At 33.6% G+C, this 18310-nt stretch overlaps 1 protein-coding gene across 13 annotated transcripts in view; it reads right to left on the reverse strand.

The window, feature by feature from the left end:
• Window positions 1-18310, reverse strand: part of ADGRL2 (adhesion G protein-coupled receptor L2) — a 296333-nt gene that overhangs the window by 37045 nt on the left and 240978 nt on the right. For all 13 annotated transcript variants that reach the window (XM_043460873.1, XM_043460877.1, XM_043460872.1 and 10 more), the window contains 5 exons: window positions 12689-13489; window positions 6023-6316; window positions 5383-5486; window positions 4360-4545; window positions 469-652 (listed from right to left, as the gene is read on the reverse strand). In XM_043460873.1, coding sequence (XP_043316808.1) covers window positions 469-652; window positions 4360-4545; window positions 5383-5486; window positions 6023-6316; window positions 12689-13489 — 1569 coding nt within the window. The remainder of the gene's footprint in view (window positions 1-468; window positions 653-4359; window positions 4546-5382; window positions 5487-6022; window positions 6317-12688; window positions 13490-18310) is intronic.

Genomic DNA, 18310 nt, shown 5'->3' on the forward strand with positions numbered 1-18310 from the left:
CCACATTTTCACCTGAAAGCAGTTGTGTTTAATATAAACATTTGGCTCACATATCTGTGTGCCTAAAATATTTGACTGGGAGAACACATTCCAGAAAGTAATTTAAATTCATTAGGAACATATCATATAAATGGAAAAGCATTTGCCCTAGTTCCATAGCAAGCATTTTCACTACTTAAGCAATCCATATTCTGGCATTTAAGTACTCTAAACACTTCTTTCCTTTAATGATTTTTTAGTTGGAAAAAAGTACATCAAACCAACTTTGATAAGACATAGAATAGATTTTGGCTTTTGCATTAATTTTATGAATGTTATCAGTTACATTTCTTATTAAAGGACAAACATAACTTGACAAAAGAAAAGCTTAGCACTTGGAAATAACTCAAAAGATTCATATTGGAATCATAATTCTCTTAAACATCTATCTTCTAAATAAAAATTAAACTCAACAATAGATTCACTCACCAATATTTTCTGTGGGCATTGATACCCTGGTTGGTTCTACAAGATTGTCAGCCAGGACAAACGCTCCTTCTTCCAATGTATCCAGCAACATCGTTGCAGTATGTGCTTGTTCAGAAGAATTCATATGTTTCCATGATTCCAAAGCTTCAGGTCTCAGAAGATTGTCCACTGTATCAACAATTGCCTAAATCCATTAGAAGACCATCATTAGTATTGACTGCTTCTAGTACCAAGGTGATTTTCAATCACTGACTAGTGAAATTGTAATATTTATCTATCTTGTAATATTTATCATATTATACATACTTTATTACATCAAGATAAAAATATGATGATTTACTCTTATGGAAGAATACCTGGACAACACATTATCTGGCCAACTTGATGTCTGACCCTTTCAAAATAGAACTAACTGAAGATTAGTAGACTACTATTTAATTATAAAGACTAAGTATATAAAGAGACATCTCGTTTCTGTTTATCTAATCATATCTCAATCATTGAAAAGAAAGAAAACCAGTGTCAGCTCTTAATCTGAGGTATTACACATACATGCATGGTCACTCCTACATATAATCTCAAGACGTAAATGTTCTAAATAGAAAACATTGGTATCTCTAGGGTAGCCTAATATATTTGCTAGAAAATAAAATCATGTTGGTTTTGGAAACCTGAACTAAAATAGTATCCAAAATTGTGCCTTATAACATTGTCTACTATTATCACTAGGAAAAAACCAAGATGATTTCACAGTTTACAAATTATTTGTGAATATTTCCACTCTTCCAATTCCCTGGCTAGCTAAAAACACTAGACAGTATACCATCATGTGTAAACAATGATCTGTTTTTAAGGGGATCAGGAAAACAGTCAAAATATTTAAAGCCAGACTAATAATTTAATAAAAACAGAAAAGGCGTCTTTATAAATATACATGTTTTAAATATTCATATATGTAGGTTTAGTGTATTACCATGCAAAACAACATTAAATAAAAATGTAGTCCAGTCAGTTATGCAATTGAAAGTTGGCTTTTGCACTGATACTTACTGCAGCTGTACACTGACTATAGCTTAATAGCTGAAATCACTAAGTTTATTTTTATTTACTCTTTCTCCCATGTACCTAGTCATAGTGCATCATTAAGCCCAAATATAAATTGCTCTGATCTACTGGCAATCATTAAGAAAAAAGAACATACATTGTACAAACACTACAAAAACGGCCTGTTTGAGGTATTGTATTGAAATAAGCAGGTAGAAAATTTGTTTGAGGCTACTGTCAGAGTGAGATTAATTAGCTTAATCCATCTTAATATCCTTGTTTTGTCTGCCATGTGAGTCACCAAAACCTTCCTGGCAGGTAGAAGATACTTCCAAGTGGAGTCAAAGGCTTTTCTCTCTCTCTACTGGGAGATAAAATAGTCAAAATGCTCACACTGATACTGCTGCATCCATTAACTGGAGTGGAACAGAAAGTGGTCTGCTGAGGCCAGATTCATTAGTTACCAAGAAATACAGACTGGAGCCTCTAATCTAAGCTACAAATGAATCCTTCGTCACAAAACAGGAATTTGTTTCATTTGCATAGTGTAAGTCAGCTTCTAATTTGTAATTTAAGGTGTTTTATTAGTCTTATCTGAACAGAGAAGCTCATTTGAGACATACTGAAAACGACACTGGTCGGAAATTAAGGTCATGCTGAAATTTACTAGCTATAGACATAACTCGCTGATGGCATGCTTTCATTAATTTGAATCGCTCCTTATTTATTATCATTTGTATTTTTCTAGTGGCATCAAAACGATCATTACGCTAATCATATTCCTGATGTAGTCTCCCTGCCAAAGAAAGAAAGCTGTTCTACTCCCACTGAGATATACATCCTGGGCAACATACCAATTATTACATTTCACACATTAACTAATACCATAAAGGTGAGCTGAAAATTTCAGTATGACAAATTCTATAAATTTCAGCATGTATTTCTTTGACCCCATTAAACAGGCTAATAAGGGACTTTCAAAATATTACTACCTAAAAAAATACTTTCCCACTGCTTTTTCTTTTAAAGTTCTCAGATCCAACAATGTCTATTACTAGCTAGTGAAATGTTGTTATTTCTCCAGATCTTGCCAACCAAAATTGATGAAGTCATAACTTCTGACTAATCTCTATTCTACAAAATTTACAAAGTTCTTTTGTTGTGTTTTCATACGTATATAAACTTGTTCTTCAAAGTTTGATTGACTAGGAATATGGTCCCTAGATGAGTAAAGTTAGAAAGTAACTATATCCAGCAAAAGGAACTTCTAAACTTCACAGAGTAAAACATAATGTAATGTAGTATTATTATTTTGGCCTATCAGACAGTTAGCTTAGCATAATTCTATGGTTAGCCTCACCATGTCTCCTATTTCACTTGCATATACCAGCGAGGAAAACTGGCTTCAGTAGAAAAAGATTCTGAGGCAAACAGTGGCCTATTATCCTTCACAGAAACATATATATGTACAGTACGGTCACATTACTTATATTTCATTCCTAGTAACCCCTCCCAATATCAACCTGATTCTAGTAATGACACCTAAAATTTTCAAAACAAAACCTATTTTATTTAAGAGTACACCACAGAGATAAGAAAGCAGTGACTTTTTCATGCACATACATTATGACTATACAGTCTTTGATATGATAAACTGCCAAGAATATATCATAGCTGTTTTACTGAAGTTGTTTTTAATCCACAGAGATGACAACAGGGCATAACAAGACTTTATGATTACTTTCCAATTCAGAGGATATTTCATTTAAATTCCTGTATGTTTGGATGAATGCAAAAACAGCAAAAAATATAAAAATAAGCTATTTGCTTATTCTGAGAGTAATATACCTGGGAAAAGAAACATTTGTACAGCTGATATGGGGCACATTATATAATTATCAAAGACTGAAATACATTGGTTCATGCAGCAAGAAGATAAAGCGTAGCAGGAAGCTGAAGGAGGGAGAAAGCAGGGTGACAGCACAGGAGAGATACCTTAAGGTAAGCCCTGCATGTCTTCTCTCGTTTTTGGAGCTTTTTAGTAAAAGAAAAGAAAATCAGAGGTTAGACTTTTATCTGTTGCATACGGGGAAAGAAGAAGAAATCCTACAAAAATTAAATTGGTGGTCCTGAGCTCAAGTTTATCATGTACTATAGTCCTCTGGATTTCTGCGAGTCTAATACTGACTGCCAAGACTGTGTATTCACAGCTTTTAACTTTATTTTACTAAATATAATAATGCAAAGTATCTTGATAAAACTAGAGACAAAATATGTGATAAAAAGCAAGAAAAAACCTATAGAGCCATTTTAGCCACAGGTTTCAGATTCATATGAATTTCATATAAATACTTAATAATATGGCTAAAGTAACTATCAAATTTTTGTCAAGGAAAGAAAAGTTAGTAGCACTAACACACTATATTTCTACCAAAAAAAACTTGTCCTTCTCCCCAAACCTAATATTGAAAACAACTGTTTAGTATCTAACACTCCTAAATGCATCACAATTTTGTTATAATCACAAGAGTTGCCTGTATGAGTTGTTTAACACAGTATCTCCAATTGCAGATAATGCCTTCCAAAGTGAGTACTGACAACAACTAGGTAGATGAAGTTTACTACCAACTAAATTTCCCTCAGGTAATTAGCATCATCTGGGGGGCAGTGAGGTGAGGGCACGTTGCTCCTTTCGCAACTACAATTATTTCTTGAGATGTGAACCAAATTAGAAGTTTTGTTTCTATCTGTATGTCATGGGGACCAAAAGTCAGGCAGTCAACTGCTGAAGAATCCAGAACAGACATACAAAACATCTAATTGAAAATAACAGAAGTTTCTGCCTACCTTGTTATAACTCCGTCCAGCTGAATCCTTCTCACTTGGTTTCAGCTCCTGCAGCTGTGCATCAAGAATGTCCACCAATTGCTCCATCAGTCTCACTGAAGAACTCACATCACCAGCAAACACTGGACCTTTGGTATGCTTAGCCAGTTCATTGGCAAGGCTGGCAGCATTTTCTCCACTTCTGATCTGAAATGAGAGTTTATATTATCTCAGTAAAGATTTCTTGTTGTTTGTGGCTTCTTGTTCTTTTCCCAAGGATCTTTGTTGTGGTGAGAAAAATATTCACAAATATGTCAAAATCTGCAACTAACTGAGACCAATAACTTTCTCTTTATTTCAGATGATTAAAGGTTCTTAGATCCTCAAAAAGAAATTCTTAGGCAGGCATTTAAAGGAAACAAAAGAGAAAAAAAGTCCTTTAAAAAAATTTTGAGACAACTCTCTCATTTCACTGCAACCATTTTAAACTGTTGCTTAAAAATCTTATTAATTTATTCCAATGATCCAGAAATTTAAGTCAGAATGTAATCAGTATAACACTGAGGGTTATTATCTACTGCTTACCTTTCAGAAAGGTAGGTGGTAAAACTAAAATGTCACTACATTGCACTGTATAAAAGTTACTAATGCCTTTAAAGTCATTTTTACTTATTCTGTCATAATCAGCTGTGATATGAACATCTGCTTGCATTCTGTGGATTCAGTTGCAAACTTAATGATATTTGATTTATTAGGCCAGTGCACTATTTGTCTTATGAACATCAAAAGAAACAGAACAAACTAAATATGAATGAAATTAGGCAAGTATGTATTCATTAAAAAGCTTCACATAGAAAACAGCAAGCCCTAAAACATATGTAACTTTGAATAAATAGTTTACAGACAAAACTATGCATAATTTTTTACTTTTATACAGAACAAAGAGCAACGAAGCTGGTCTAAACATACAAAGCTAAATTATTTATGTTAGAAGTTAAAGCCCTTAATCACCAATGTGTATCATATTAAAAGGTTCCAACCAACCTTCTGAGCCAGCTGATTTACCCAGTGTGAGGTACAGTTGCTAAGATCGGGGCCCTTAGGGTTCCATGTTCCAGTGGAAAGCACGCAGAGATATGAGGCAGTTCCTACAACAGATGCAGAAAACAACAGTGAAATTGAAACCATTTTTCCTGCATGCATTCGGGAAATCCACTATGATGATCCTACTCCGTGTGTTAAATTTTGAATAAACGCTAATGGAAGTAGTTGACAATAACTGACAAAAAGCAGAATATAAACAGTAAATATAAAGTCGGCACAGAAATAGTAGACATTTACAGCAAACAAACAAAAAGCCCTTTTTCTTGGGACTTATCCAAAATGATACTTTGTAATGAGAAACGCAGCTGTAAGGCAGTCTCACTAGAGAATCCATGGGCCTAAATCTCAGGGTTGACCTAGGACTTGAAGGAGGAGCGGGAATTCAAAGCCTGGTCTTAAAAGACTTATAGTTTCAAAACCTTTAAGTTGTCTACATGTGCTATATTACCAAAGTAACAAAATAACAATTAAGTTAGCTATTGTAAATATCTCTTTCCTCAAATAAAATCACTTCAGTGTAATTCAGAACCTACTTAAAGTTTTAATAGTATACATAGTATCAATATTTGACAGGAAATACCTCTCGTTCCCTTGGGACATGGTCGTTCAACCATCATTCCCCTTTGTGTCTGAGGCCACCTTATCCCCCTCGCGTCTAATGCTTCGCAGAATCTCTCTGGCAGGGGAAAAATATTTGTTACAGGAGGAATTTTGGTTGTAGAAACTGCTGGAGGTGCTTTTGTCCCCTTGCTTCCTTCCTGCGATCCAGCTACAGTTGTGCTCATGGGGCCTTTCTGTGAAGTAGTGCTTGTGGTTGATACTGTGGTTTTGAACATCTCAGCTGAAGAAGTTATTGTCACAGCTGTGGTAGGCACTATGGAAAAGAGATGAGTATGTTAATCTCAAACACACATCACATTCATATGTGAACATGTGCACGTGCACACAAACACACACACACGTACACACACAAAATACACAACCATCCCAATCCAACAAAATGGGGATCACTGAGAATATCCACAGGGTAGGAAGAAGAATGAATCTCTTCATTTATTCCAGCTTATTCATATTGTTGGCTATGCGACTGGCAGTTTGGGTTTTACCCTAGATTTTGCTCTCTGACTGTGTTTTAGGCTTACTTCTCAATGAAATATTTGATAATACAGTTTGTGTACAATTTCAACATATATCATCTAACAGGAAATGAAGGATAGTTTAATATAGAGTTTCAATCTACATATCAAATATGGTGTCATATCAGATACATAATTTAGAAAAAGCCATTTCTTATATAAATTCATACTCTGAAACAATAAAATTCAAAGTATCAACAAAAGTCTGACCATTACATATAATTAGGACAATAGAGAATTTCAAGTCACCCACTCTACATCTTATGGGGAAACAAATCCTGTGACATCTTTCCACCCAGCAGCCATTCTTGCTTGAGAGATTTTTGAGCATGGCTGATTAGATCCAAACAGAAGATAAACTTGGCATGCTTGTTCTGTTTTTGTAAGGAAACATCTGAGGCTTTGACATCTTTACTTTTGAAAACATAGGTATGAAAAGAAACTAGTTCTGATCACAGGTTATATGTAATCACATCAAGATAACAAGTTGGACCAAATTATGCCTAATTCAAAACCAACTCTACATATTAACGGAGAGTTTAAAAGGATCTACAGTTAACTCACTTAAAAGCAGAAATTTAAAAAGAAAAAAAAAATTAAGGTTATTCTGGACTTCCAACATTATTTTTAAACTGTTAAATCCATTAGGTTAAAATAATAATGGAGTTTAATGTTTTCCTTCATTAATGACCACTTAGTTCAAAAAACAAAACAATTCTGTCAGTAAAATTTTAATGGCATCATTTAAAATCTATTAGTGATCACACTAAAGTTTTATCAACATTTAGATTATTGAATCTTAAAACTTCATAATTTTGAGACTTTAAATCAAGTAGAGCAATTTAAAAATAACTATTTTTAATGATAATCTTATAAAACATTAAGTTATTTTATGGTTTTGCTACACGTAAGAACCAGACTAGAACATTAAAACTTCTTTGAAAACATGTCCATATATCACTGACATAATTAGTATTTTAAGCTCTGGTCCCTAGATAATTTGTATAATTCTGACTCTATGACAGAGTATGCTAAGCTTATCAGAAAAAGCAGTGTACACCTACTTCTAGATCTTTAGTAGTGACAAACTTCTTGTTACCAATAAATGCAAGATACACTTTTGACACTCTCTTTTCATTCTATCACTAGAGAAACTTCTTAACCAACTGGTTTATATCCAGGGCATTGGTTACTGATCATATGAGAGAATCCTGTGTACATTAGTCAAGCATCATGCCTAGCCAGCTGTTGCAGTAACCTATTCAAACCTGTTTATCTTTTTTCTGTAAAGCACTTGCCTGACATCTTGTTAAACCTCGTAATTTTCTTTTGATTACAATGCAGCCAAGCTTCCAGTGCTTTCTCAATTAACATTTGTCAAAAGCATCACAATCTTTTGAAGAAGTGTTAAATGAATGTTGCTGAATCAAATCTTAAAGGGGGTGGGAAATCAGAGCAAAGAGAAAAGGACAGAGCAGAATGGTTTAGTGCTACCCCCTCTGATGTATTCCTTGACACTGTACTAATTAGTACATATTTAATGACTGAAATATGTATTAACAATATACAATTAGTGATCTATTAGCTAAGCATCAGTAAAGATTCAAATAAATGAGTGAAGGTAGGCAATAAAATGACCTCTATTAAATGCACAAAACTTCCTGAAATATTCTGTAGCCCATTTCCATGTGCCACTGATGATACGTTTTCATATCTTTTACCTTTTGTTCATTAAAAGAAGTTAAACTTCTTTAAGCAACACATTCTTCACTAGTTAATCAATGAAATATTGGGGTATCATGAAAATAAACATGAACATCAACTTTAAGTGGCAAAATTAAACCCTTTAGGAGGACAACTACAAAACTGTGCAAGGACAAGGTTTAAGAACTTCAAGAAAAGCAATTTTCTAATACGGAAGCTAGAGATGAGGAGGTATTTATAAAAATTAATGTTTCTTTCCTTAGATGAAGACAGGTCACAACAGGGCACCCCATGATGATAAAAGCTTACATTTATTCAGCATTTATGTACCAGATGCTGTGCTAATCATCACTCATGGATCATCAGATCATCTTATTTAATCCTTAGCACAATCCCATGAAGTGGGCACTATGATTATCTTTCTTTTACAGAACAGAAAACTAAGTCATGAAGGAGGTTAAGCAGTTTGTTCAAGGTTATTTGTCCATAATGCTCTTAAATGTTATGATCTTACTTTTCTAGACAAAAGATTTTCATAGACTCTGAGAAAGTACGGCACCCCACAAGCAATATGTCCTTATTTTGGAGCATTTAACTGACACTGTGCTCTGTGTAAATCTCTAAAAGAAGAAAAAATGTGGGAATATAAGGTACTAAAACAGTAATAATAAAAAGTTTCACAATGAAATGTTTGTGGCAGAAGACTCAAAACTCAAGAACTTCCTATAAATGGTAGCAGGAAACATGGCAACTCACAATAGAATTATATTGTAAATCTAAAACCTACTGTATACAGCCTTCCCAGAGTTATCAGGTGCCATATCAACACACAGATTAAATGACTTAGCATTCTACCTACCATATATCATTTAAGTACGGAGACCTAGCAACACTAATTAATTAACTAATTAACATTAATGCTAATAAGCTATATATTATTAGGTACCCATGAAAACCTCAACACACACAGTCAGACTGGTTCAATTTACTATGCCAGTATTTATTGAGAACTTGCTAATTATTATCAGCTTTTTCCTATGTGAAAACATTTTAAGGATAATATGTATTTATGATAAATGAGAGGGTAGTTATTTCCCTCTTCCAAGTCCCCAAATTCATCCATTATTCACTGAATGAACACTAGCTAGAGTGAGAATATAGTCTAGTAAGGCAAAAACTGCAACAGATTTATTAAATTTACCCTTATTCAATATCTAAAAACACCAATCATCTTTTAATTACCATTCATTATCAGCGGGAAGATATTTTAAGAAATAAGTATTCTATGTTAAGCACTTCTTAAATAATAAATATAACTGGCTTTCTTAAAAAAATTTCCCTCATGTTGTTTGCCATGCTTCATTATTACTCTAAGTCAGATATTCAGAAACCGTCAGAACTTAAGGCAATATTTTTCAATAATGTTTGGGATACCAAAACTGCAGACAGATTAAGTAAGTATAAATCAATTCAGATTAAGACATAGAAAAGAGTTAATATATGACTGAAATGGCTTCCCCCCCCCCCCCCAAGCCAGCATTACAGAGGAAGAGAGCAAAAGAGAAAAAACAGAGCTAGTTTAGGATAACGGAGCAAATTAACTAAGTAGAGATCACAGAAAGCTAAAAATTTAAAGAAAGAAGGAAGGTGTATTTGAAAGCATTATGAAGGCAAAGTAATAATATACTTGTGCTGTTAGGAATGGAAGGCATGGATTTATATATGGGGGAAAAATACTGCAGCTAATACAGTGTGAAACAGTCCATAATTAAAATGATCCATTTTACAACACAATATATATCTTGGCTACATAGATGATAGCAAAGCCAGTACACAGACTTGCTGTCAGTGGCTTATGGTTTGACCTAAATGTATGGGCCAGAATAGCTCTGCAAGGCCCCATTTACATGCAGTTAAATATCAGCACACATCTTGGACAAGCGAGGCAGGAGTCTCTCTAAAAGCATTTGAAGATAAGTTATAAAGAGCAAGCAAATAAGAGAATATGCTTCAAACATCAGCAAGAAAAATTTAGGTCAGATAAAAATCTTTACCACTAAGGTTTTAATAAGAAGTCAGTATGGACTTTCACCTTCTGAGAATATATAAGAAAGGCTACTTTGGATAACACAAAACTGCTGTAGGAATAAAGCTACCACATATGGCAAAGTTTCTCATTTTCAAAGCTAGTAACTGCTTTTTCCAAAAAGCACCCAAATTATCAAAGATTCTCTCATCTGAAATGTGTCAAATTATTTACTAGAACATATGCCACATGTGGAAAGTGACATTATTACTCATCTTGTATTCCATGAAGTGCTCTGTGACAAGGAGGTGGGCAATGATTCCTTGTTGAGCTGAATCAACCTGTTCTCAACTTTAGGAGTTATTTAATTATAATCGGCATTTAAATTTTTTTTTACTTTTTTTTCCTAATGGAGGGAAAGAGATTTACTGCTACCCAAGAAACATTTAACAACTGTGAGGGTAATACAGGTTACAAAAAAAGATATAATACATATTCTCCAGACAAGAATACTGGAGTGGGTTGCCATTTCCTTCTCAAGGGGATCTTCCAGACCCAGGGATTGAACCCAGGACTCCTGCATTGCAGGCAAACTCTTTACCAACTCAGCCACCAGAGAAGACCCTTTTACAATGTCAAGTTTGGTCAATTACTGAACTTTGCCTTTTACAAAACTACAGGATAAGAGCGAAGCATGGTACTAACTTTTAGGAAAACAACTGAGATGCAAGAATTATCCCAAATTGCTGGCCTCAAGAGAAAAAGATATGTCTGAATTTAAAAATAAATGATACTTAGATAATATCAATAAAGATTTTCATGGCCTAATGGAAGATTTCATTGTTGAAAGTTTATCAATGGTACACTACTACAATTTTAAGCCAACAAATTCTAGATATACATGAATTAAAGAAAAAGAGGGCTTGCGCTGGTGGCTCAGGTGATAAAGAGTTTGCCCGCGGTGCGGGAGACCAGGGTGTGATCCCTGGGTTAAGAAGATTCCCTGGAAAAGGGCATGGCAACCACTCCAGTATTCTTGCCTGGAGAGTCGCCGTGGACAGAGGAGCCTGGCGGGCTACAGTCCATGGGGTCACAAGGAGTCGAACAAGACTGAGCGACTGAGCACAGCACAGCACAGCACTAAGGCAAGTCATTATTGCTCTTGTGGTATGAAGAAAATTCACATACTTCATATTCTATAATCAAATTAGAAGTTCAACTAGAAAGGCTCATGCTTTTGAGGTCCTAACCCTATGACAATATTTAGGATTTAGTGACTTACTAAGTCACTTACTTATTAACTGACTTAATAAGTTACATTATTCCTTAAAATATGTATAAGCATATGTAGCTATGTGTAAGCATGTGGTTGTATACTGCTTTAACAGAGGAAAAAGATATTAATTCCTGTTCCACCTTGTTGAAGAGATTGATTTACTTAGTCCAAAGAACATTCTGGTTCCTACAATTCTGAAGTAACTCAATAATGTGAAAATTTCAATTAACTCAGAAAATTGAAAAAATAATTCAGATCTTTTAAACACAAATATTATTGTTCAACTAGAAGAGATTTATAATTAGGCAAACTCCATAATAATATATTAAGAGATCATTCTTTTATCACGAGTATGAGGTAATCTTATTTTAATGAAAATTCAAAACTTAATTTACCCTCAAAACTTTACTGCAGGAACTGAAGTAACCTGACAAACTAAAATACATTTCCAAAGATTTATAAAGTAATGATCCTTTATAAAGATACCTAAAGAGAACACAAATTTTAAAAATGCTAGCAGAACTGTCTTCAGAAAGCAATACTTGGGATCATCTAGTGCTTAGTCCATGTGTAACAGTTAAAGTCCAGAAATATTGACCTAATACCATCACAAATTTATTGGAAAATAAAAACATGTAATTTTACATGATGATCTACAGACAGCAGACACCAAAACTTTAGAACGCTTATGCCTGGCACTGTACATCAAGCCTAGCAATTCTCCTGGGACTTCCTAACACACATTTCCTTTAACCACTGGCGCCAAGAAGTTAAGAGGTCTGCACACAGATTATAATCAATTCAGAAGTCAGGTAGAAAAAAACACACAAAGCTAACAGGTTTGTAGTTGGCAATACATTTTTAGCAGTGGAAATCTAAACTGATGAAGGATGCTACAATTTTTTGAAACCAACACTTAAATTCAGAAAAAGAAAATGGACTAAAATAAGGCTAAAATGTACACACATATGACAATTTGAAATTCCACAATATTATCACTTGCCCTTTAACTATAAGAAGGGGAAGACCATGAAGAGGGATAACTTAAGTCTTAAAAATAAACTGTTTAAAAAAGATATAAGCATTAGTAAGTAAAATTCTTACCTTGGGCAGGATCAGGTGGACCAAACTCCAGAGAATATCGTAAAATGAAGTTATTGTTCCACACATAGAGTTGGTTATCTCTTGGATTGTAATCCACTGCAGCAATATACTGGTACTGGTTGGGGAAGGGAACATCTACATATTCTCCTCGGTTTAATCGGGTATTGTAAATATAATCAATTGCATTCTTGCCTGTTTCACTCTCATTGTCTTGATAAACTGACCTGACCACATAAAGGACTCCACAGATCATAAAAGCATTTGAGGCAGCTCGTTTGTCATACACAGTCTCCCACGTTGCTTCAAATCGAAGAGTGTATGGATTCAGTTGGCTAATAACTATCATTCCATTGTTCTGCTCAGTGGCATAAATGACCCATAAGCCATTTTCATCAACTGCTAGGTCAATATCAGTTTTTCCTCCCCATCTATATGGTGAAGTATCATGATAGTTAGCATAGTTAATTATGGCCTCTCCACTCTTAATTCTAGTCCTCAAGTCAAATTTCACAATATTCCTTGTTCTTTCTTTGTTAAAGAAGACAGCACCATCATATACCACAAATCCAGTACCATCTACTCGATTTGGAAGTTTATAGGTTGTCGTTTGGCGACTGTTTTGGAAATCTTCTAAAGATGCATATTCTATTAAAGTATCAGTACGATAGGGAGTCCAGGGCATGAAATAAATTTTATCTGCAGCCTGAAGAGGGTCCTTGCACCAAGCACCTGCCTTTTGTTCAGCTTCATATATACATGGTGAGTCCACAATTGCTTTCAGGGTCCCAGGGCACACAAAAACTAACATTCACAGAGAAAAAACAAGAATTAAGCAAAGTTAAAAGATTATACAAGCAAGCATAAGTTTCAGTGATTATAGATCAAAAAAGAAAAATTCACCTTATTAACATTTAATTTTATCAAAATTTATACTTAAAACAAATACTACCTTTCTTTCCTCAAGTTGCTATAACCAATGCACACATTTATTTTCACAAATACAAACCAAAGTTTAAGATCATTCATAATTGACCTAACAATTTATACTTTTGCTATGTGTTTTATCTTACAGTTCTTTTATGCTTTAAAACTTTGTGCATAAAAGTGAACAAAGTACTTTTAGACCAAACTTAGTACTCTCCCTCCCTTAGCCCAAAAGCAAAACACTAAAATAAAGCAAATAAAACAAGAAGTCCAGTGTGAAGGCTTATTTAGAACTTCTACGGAAGTTAGACTGAAAACAAAAGTACTTCAGTTGAAGGAACATAAATATTCAGAAAATGCAATTAGAAGCAGAGAAAAGTAAATACAAGGAAAGCAGTGATGAAACGACCAGGAGACCCTGTAACCATGGCATGCTATGGAGAGGGTTCTGGAAGCCAGGCAAGATGACACTTTAATAATAAAATATCCAAGGGTGTCAGAAAAAGAGATAAAGGGTGAAACGAAACAGAGAAAGGACAGCTTCCCCTCGCCGAATTCAGAAATTTTACCCCATCACCAGATTTAGCAGTCATATAATTTCAATGTAAACAGTCGACTTCTTTATGAGGTGCATTTATGAGATCCTGCTGATTGTATTTTAATGTCAGGAATATTGTGGGGGAAGGGATGGGAGGAGGTAACATCCATAAGGCACATAACAAGGAGCTGGGGTTCAAACTGTATACGTTATTTACCTTTTTGCTCCACTTCTATTTTAAGCATTGGAAGAAAAAAAAAGTGCAAGGAAAAAAGAAAAAAGATTAAAATAAATTGACTATTAGTCTAAGACTGAATTCGTAATAGATGCTAAATATAGGAAGAATAAGAGCTGTACTACTTTGGATAAAGAGAAACACACAACAGGAAAACCTAGCAGGAGAAAGATACTAAAGTTACATAAAAGAACATGGATCAATCATTTTAGTAGATTAAGGAGGCAATACAAATATGTTGGCATGTTGTTTCACTTAGTGTACCTGAATAAATAATGAAACTCTTCCCTAATGTGTGGTATACAGACTCTTGCCTTTCCAAAGTCACTCAGCATTCTTACTAAATAACTTTTACTTTAAATAGGTATACTACAGACACAACTGCATGCATAGGTGTATTATTTCCATTTATTTTATCATGTGAACTCATTATTAAGCTGACTAAAATTAGGTAAACATAACAATAAGGATATATGTTTATAAAATGGCAATTCAATTTTGAAGCTCAGGTCAAATGTAATGAATACTGATATTTTTACATTTTTCAAAGGTACGTATGTAAGAAGAAATATATAATTATGCAGCTCAGTATGTTTCAATTTTTTCTATTAAATTTTCTGCTTCTAGAAAAAACCATCTTAACTATAAAAAATTAGCCTCCTTTTCAGGAATATATAAGCCTCCCCCTTTATCCCAATAGTTATATTGAAGGATGGGATAAGATAATATACTCCCCCCCCACTATAATTAGTAACTTTACTTATTTACACATATATTTACTTTATATTATAAAGTTCTCATTAAATTCTCTATAACACATTTCCCAAACTTGTAATACAAAATCTATTTTTAAAAAAAGTAAGCAAAATACATACAAGGAAAAAGCAAGCACAGTAGGCAAGGAGAAAAAGGAAGAAAGAATTATGGTTAGCTCATTATGACATTGTCTACCATCATTAATTTACACAAAAGCAAGCTAGCATGCAACAATCATACTGAGCATTCAAAGCAAATACCTTGATTTCCACAGACCCCATGAAAGGTAAATGCTTTCATAAAACAAACCTGATTAGTAGAGTTACAGGAGAAAAAATCCTCCCTTCAAGATACTTAAAGAAATAGATTATGCAGTTAGGAAGTGTGCTATAGAATATCCTTGGTGGTAAACAGTATTCAAATCATTATGAACTATAAAATATTATTTTAGATTGTATGTAGGCTTTGAAGTATGTTGCCTGAATTTCATAAAGTGATCAGATTAATGTCTGTGATTCCCCCTCTTCCCTTAACAAAATGCATTAGGGTGTGCCAATACTATATCTCCAAACGGATTACTCAAAGATACTGTAGTTGCACATTTCATTAAGATGCCTTAGCTTGATTAATTTTTCTTAAATTGCAATAATTCATCAAGATTAAATACTGACCTCCTGAAATACCTTAGGGAAAAATGAACTTTGTCATAGGAAACCTTTCACATTAAGAGACCCTGCCCCAATCCAACTTGATCTATTTAACCACTTTCAGGAAACATACTTGCTCTATTAATGAGTAAATCTGACTACATCCAGTAAAAATGAAATTCAGTGTTACTGACATGGAACAATTCTTTTCTTTATTAACCACTAGTTCTAAAATTACTGCTCAGTGAAGAGCAATATTATACCTGCTCAGAATCAATAATGGAAGGGCGTGGTGGGAAAATAAGGATAAAAGAAATCATTAGTGGTGAGTCTGCTCAGACTAACTCTATAGACAGCTATATTCTTTCGTTTTAGGAAAGGATGATTTTACTCAAATAAATCAATTAAATGCAAAGAATGGAAATAATAAATTTTAAAATATGTTATGCATTTAAAACAGAAATTAAAACAAGTTCAATAAAGGATGTAGAAAGTATATTTTGTTTTCCACTATTGAAAATGGCTGTTAGTTTTATTACTTGATACACTAAATCGACAGTGCAGTTACTATGCAAAATATTAAACAGGTAAGACTTCATTTATGATTTAATTGGTATCATTTATATAAAAAATAAAATGGATATATATTATATATAATCTACAATTTTAATGAAAACTGAGAAGTAATATCTAAATGTAAAAGTAAAAATAAATTAAAACTTTTGATGATTGATAAAGTGCATAAAATATGGATATTTAAAACAAAAGACCTCACATTATGATTTTTATGACAACCTAAAGGATATATAGCTCTGTCAAATTAGTCAAAATTTCATCAACTCATAAAAATACAATAAAATTAATGAAATTAGTATTTTTATCACAAATATATATTGTAACTTGTCTTAAGAGGCTGTATGAATTAATTCATGACAATACATTTACTATGCTACAGAACAAACATAAAACACATGACTCACTAACATCAGTGGAGGACATAGTTTTGAAGACAAGAAATTGACCCAAACAAAACCTACATACTCTGTATCTGAAGTGACACACTATTTCACTCTGAATAATCTTATGTTTATTCATTAACAATGACACAATCAATAGTAAAAGGTTTTTTACTCATCAAATGAAACTTATGGCTAAATTTATGGTATAATTTTAAAAACTTAATGATAATTTGAAATAAGAGAGTTCAAAAATCAAAACCAAATCGTGCCTATAGGACATGGAAATTCTGATTTGACTATTCCTCTTTATCCTATAGGATCCTTATGACTTGTTTTAAACCCATATTCATTCAATTACTAACCAAATATAATACATGTGTCTGTCTATAAACATAAAAGTAAAACAAACTATAGCATGTATAATGGACTCTGTTGCATAAATTTATTATGAAATTTTCAGAGATCATGGAAAGTTTCTGAATTTTTGTTTTTAAACTAAGAGACAATAGTTTGGGATGGATATGTTCCTGAGGCATTTGCTCAGGACAGACAGTGGCATAAAGCCAGGTGATAACAGACACATAATAAATGCTATTTGATGGTGACAGTTTTTATCAATTAAGCAAAGGGTAAAAGGAGTATGCAAACATTACAACATAATAAAACACTATTAAAACAAGGGAAAAGTGAAAGTTAGGAGATTAAAAGAAAAGTAAGTATGAGAGATGATTATAACAGACAGAAACATGAGGGAAAAAAGGAGAGGAAAATGGGGAAAAGAGATTGAGGAGATACAAAGACCCAAAATAAGATCAAAACTATCTAAAAATATCACTGGCAGTGAAAGTCCTGGAATTTAGAGTGTGTCGCCACTGTACGGTATACAGGAAGTATAATTACTTCTATTCTTTAGCAAGGAGTAGTTTCTACAAAGTCACAGACTGCTTCGTGCAAGTATCTAGAAAGGTAACAGCAAATTGATTACTGTCTTTGTTTTTTTTAAAGAACAAACACTAAAAGAACAAATACTTCTCTTGAAAATAGCTATTTGCAAGTTTGGTGCACAATGTACAACACTTCTGGAGAACTGAAAAAGTAAAATTTTGAAAGTTAGATGTTCCAGAAGATATCCACACTTTTCTTTCTTAAAAAGCACAAGAAATAACCTTAAAAGTCTGAAAATAATATTTTCTTAACACTGTTTTTGATCTACAGACTAGGTTACAGGAACTGGCTCCAGAGAGACAATTCTTGGCAGCTCTGACTGATTCCACTGTGTGGGAATGGATGCTGTATTCCTTTTCTAACTTGAGGACAGAGACCATGCTAAATTCACGCGAAAGTGACTTTACAGAACAAAATTTTGGTTAGCTCCAAAGAATACAATGTTCCTCTAGTGGCACAGGAGAATGATTATGTGAGCCACCAACACTACACGCAGGAGAAACGATATAAAGATGAGTGCACTCAGTAGGCTTCCAATCCTACAAACGGTATAGAAAATACTGAAAACATAAAAAGCATCCATTTCACGGTAACACAGGAACACAGAGCAGGAATGAA

The sequence above is a fragment of the Cervus canadensis genome, chromosome 2 (assembly GCF_019320065.1).
Source record: "Cervus canadensis isolate Bull #8, Minnesota chromosome 2, ASM1932006v1, whole genome shotgun sequence".
NCBI lineage: Eukaryota > Metazoa > Chordata > Mammalia > Artiodactyla > Cervidae > Cervus > Cervus canadensis.